Source organism: Rousettus aegyptiacus, unplaced genomic scaffold, assembly GCF_014176215.1.
Source record: "Rousettus aegyptiacus isolate mRouAeg1 unplaced genomic scaffold, mRouAeg1.p scaffold_m13_p_5, whole genome shotgun sequence".
Lineage (NCBI taxonomy): Eukaryota > Metazoa > Chordata > Mammalia > Chiroptera > Pteropodidae > Rousettus > Rousettus aegyptiacus.
This window is the reverse complement of record NW_023416308.1, coordinates 23,372,378-23,375,860: the sequence shown is the minus strand read 5'-3', so window position 1 is coordinate 23,375,860 and position 3,483 is coordinate 23,372,378. Positions and strand designations below refer to the sequence as shown.

The following is a 3,483-nucleotide window of genomic DNA, read 5'->3' as shown; positions in this document are numbered from 1 at the left end:
CCCAATGCAGCCAGGAACAAGTAATCCTAGGCCACTCCCAGGTGTCGGCACTTTGTTCATAGGCAGCGAGAGCCATGGAGGGTTTTAGGCAGAATGTGAACCAGGGGAGGAGCTTGCCAGGATGGCCCAGGTGCCCTGAGGAGAACAGCCCAAATGGGCAAAGATGGGGCATAGATGGCCGAGGAAGCCACGGTAGTGATCCTGGGAAGACAGAAGTGTGGTGCTGAGCAAGGTCCCTGGACTCGGGTTGGAGGGAGCAGGATTGAGAGAGTGGCTAGGTGGTATGACTGGGCCCCCTGGAGTGGATGGCGGAGGCAATGTCCAGGAGGGTCTTCAGGGTGGGGGGACGGGGGAGAGGCCCACAGGTCTGCAGCCAGTAAGGTGGTAGCTGGGAGGAGGAAGTGGTCCTTGATGGAGGGAGGTGAGATGGGGGAAAGGAAGGGAGTCGAGCTTCCCTCCACACCCCATCCTCACCCACAGGGCCCAGCAAACTTCTCTCAGGCCTCTCCCCATGCTGAGGCAACAGGGTATTGGCCTTATCTCAGAGCCACCTGAGGAGGAAGGAACCAGGGCTCAGGAGGGTCAGATTTATCGAAGCTTCCAGGCTGTGGCTGGCCTTCTCTGTAGAGGGCCCTGTCTATCACAGCCAAGCACCTTGGACCAGAGGAAAGCATGGGAGTCCCAGTGGCTACAGCCCAGGACAGAGTAGACTTTGCTGAAAACAAAGGAGCCACGGAGTGTAGGGGTGAGGGTACAAGAAAGGAGCTGGTGCCCCCATGGGGTTGTGGGCTGCAGGGACTACCGACCCCACCTGAGCCTCAGGGGGGCCCAGTATCCATCCCAGTGGGCCTTTTGAGAAACGGCTGGGCCATTGTGCAGAAGAATGCCCGGAAATCCCGTGCCTCCCTCCTCCAACAAGGATGGGGGCTCTTCCTCCCAGCCAGGAAACTCCAAGTTGGCTTCCGGAGGGTGGCCTGGGGGCTGGAGTGCCAGGAGGACCACTGCTACTGGTGGGAAGACAGAGTACAGACTCTTCTGTCCCTTACTGTGCCTCTCCTGTCTGAGGGCCAGGTAGGCCTGGAGCCTGGTGCGTCGGGCTGCTCCTTAAAGTACAGCCCGTGTGCTGTGTCATTGGGGAGCAGTAGGGACTTCCTGAAGTGATATCGCCTGAGCAGGATCAACTCTGCCTCTGCCTCCCAGGATGGGGGATGGGCAGCATCTCAGGAAGAGGACTGGCCTTTGGGAAGGTTCGGAGGTCTAGGAAGTCCCTGAGGCAGGGGCAGAGTTGGGGGCTCTCCCAGGGCCGTGGAAAGTTCCCTATGCTGCTTGCTTTGTGCTGGGGCCTTAGGCCCCAGGGAAGCAGTGCTTGGATGCCGGTGGCTCTGGGCAGAGCCTTGGACGAGGCTGGAGGCCAGCCTGACCTGCATAGTCCTGCCTAGACTCTCCTCCGCCTGTGGACTCAGGGCTCAGGGGCACCGCGCAGTAAGGGTGCTGAGTAGGGGTCTGGGTCGGGCTTGGACTACAGGGCGAGCTTCCTGGAGGAATAGACCAAGATATGTTTGGCTAACCCAGGAGAAGGGGCCACGAGAGCAACCCACCCCCACCCTTGCCCCAGGATCCCGCAGACCTTGGCCAGGAAACGGTGGAGCTGGCCCCGGGGTTAGGGACCATCAGGCTTGTTTGGGGAACTTGCAGGGGAAGTTGGGGATCATGCAGCTCCTAAAATGGCGAGGCAGGGACACACAGGGAGGTGGAACGCGCCGGCCGCGACTAGAGCAACGGTGGGTGGGGGGTTTAGGGGCGATGGAGGCGGCGCGGGGAGCTGTACTAGCGGTCTCCGCTAACCCACGCGCAGTTGTTTCCCAAACGCCGGCTGCCAGAGGTTGCCATGATTGGCGGCGAGCCGCTGGCCCGCCCGCGGATTGGCTGCTTGGGGCCGGGGGGCCGGGCCGAGGGGTAGAGTCCGCCCCCCGAACCTTCAAATAAGAAGCCCCCCGGAGGCGCTGGCAGACCCAGGGGTGTGCTGCAGACTGCTGGGCTAGTGGACCGAGGGCGGTGAGCCGGGCGTGCTGGTTCCAGAGTCCGTGCAGGGCATCGACTAGCTCATCCAAGGTATCGCCGCCCCCGACCCCTCACCCCCCGGTCCCCGGGCCTTCGGGCGTGCGTCTCACCTCCAGCCATGGGGTCGGCGGCTCTGGAGATCCTCGGCCTGGTGCTGTGCCTGGTGGGATGGGTGGGCCTGATCCTGGCTTGCGGGCTGCCTATGTGGCAGGTGACCGCCTTCTTGGACCACAACATCGTGACGGCGCAGACCACCTGGAAAGGGCTGTGGATGTCGTGTGTGGTGCAGAGCACGGGGCACATGCAATGCAAGGTGTACGACTCAGTGCTGGCGCTGAGCACCGAGGTGCAGGCGGCGCGGGCGCTCACCGTGGGCGCCGTACTGCTGGCGCTGGTCGCCCTCTTCGTGACCCTGGCCGGAGCGCAGTGCACGACTTGCGTGGCCCCCGGTCCTGGCAAGGCGCGCGTGGCTCTCACGGGCGGCGCACTCTACTCGCTCTGCGGGCTGCTGGCACTCGTGCCGCTCTGTTGGTTCGCCAACATCGTGGTCCGCGAGTTTTACGACCCGACCGTGCCCATGTCGCAGAAATACGAGCTGGGCGCGGCGCTGTACATAGGCTGGGCGGCCTCGGCGCTGCTCATGTGCGGCGGCGGCCTCGTGTGCTGCGGTGCCTGGGTCTGTGCTGGCCGCCCGGACCTCAGCTTCCCCGTCAAGTATTCAGCGCCTCGGCGGCCCGCGGCCGGCGCCGACTATGACAAGAAGAACTACGTCTGAAGGCGCCCGGCACCGCGAGGCCACTTGCGCCAGTTGCGCCCCAGAGCCGGACTGGCCAGGGAGGCCCGCACGGACAGATGCCTGCTTTGGGCCGCGCCACGCACAAGCTCCGTGGAATGCCCAGCTCTGCGCCAGCACGCATGCCACCGACGGGCCCCTGCCGGTGCCTGAAGCCTGTCCACTCCGATTGCCACTCGCCGGGCCCTGCCCTGAACAGGCGACACGCACTTAGGAGGACTCGCTCGGTTCTGTTCTCTGTGCGCAGTGCTGGCTCCGACGTGCGAGGGGCGCGGGTTCCTTGGTTGTGTGGGCACTGGACTAAAGATGACACTTCTCTCGTCCTCGAAGTCTTGGAAGCCGCCATACTTTCCAGCGGCTCCTGCTAAATCCAGAGGGGCAGACGGTGGGCTCGGAACCTTCAGCTGGGTTGCCTGAAGGATGTGTGCAGCTGGCCTTAACCCCATCAGCGAGGTCTGAGCCCAGGGGGACCAAAAGACTTGGCCTGGACCTACCTCCTTTACCCCAGCAGCTCTCCAAGGGAGGCTTAAGGACACACTCGGATCCTGAGTGTGGGGCTGGGGCTCTGCCCTCCTTCATATCTTGGGGGAGGGGTAAAAATTTGCTTAGTAAATGGTTTGAATACCCTC

General features: G+C 63.3%; 1 protein-coding gene across 1 annotated transcript; it reads left to right on the top strand.

The window, feature by feature from the left end:
- Positions 1-737: 737 nt before the first annotated feature.
- On the top strand, positions 738-3,483 carry CLDN5 (claudin 5). Its single transcript, XM_016166913.2, has one exon. It carries the CDS (start codon positions 2,180-2,182, stop codon positions 2,834-2,836), a length of 657 nt encoding a protein of 218 aa, XP_016022399.1. The 5' UTR covers positions 738-2,179; the 3' UTR covers positions 2,837-3,483.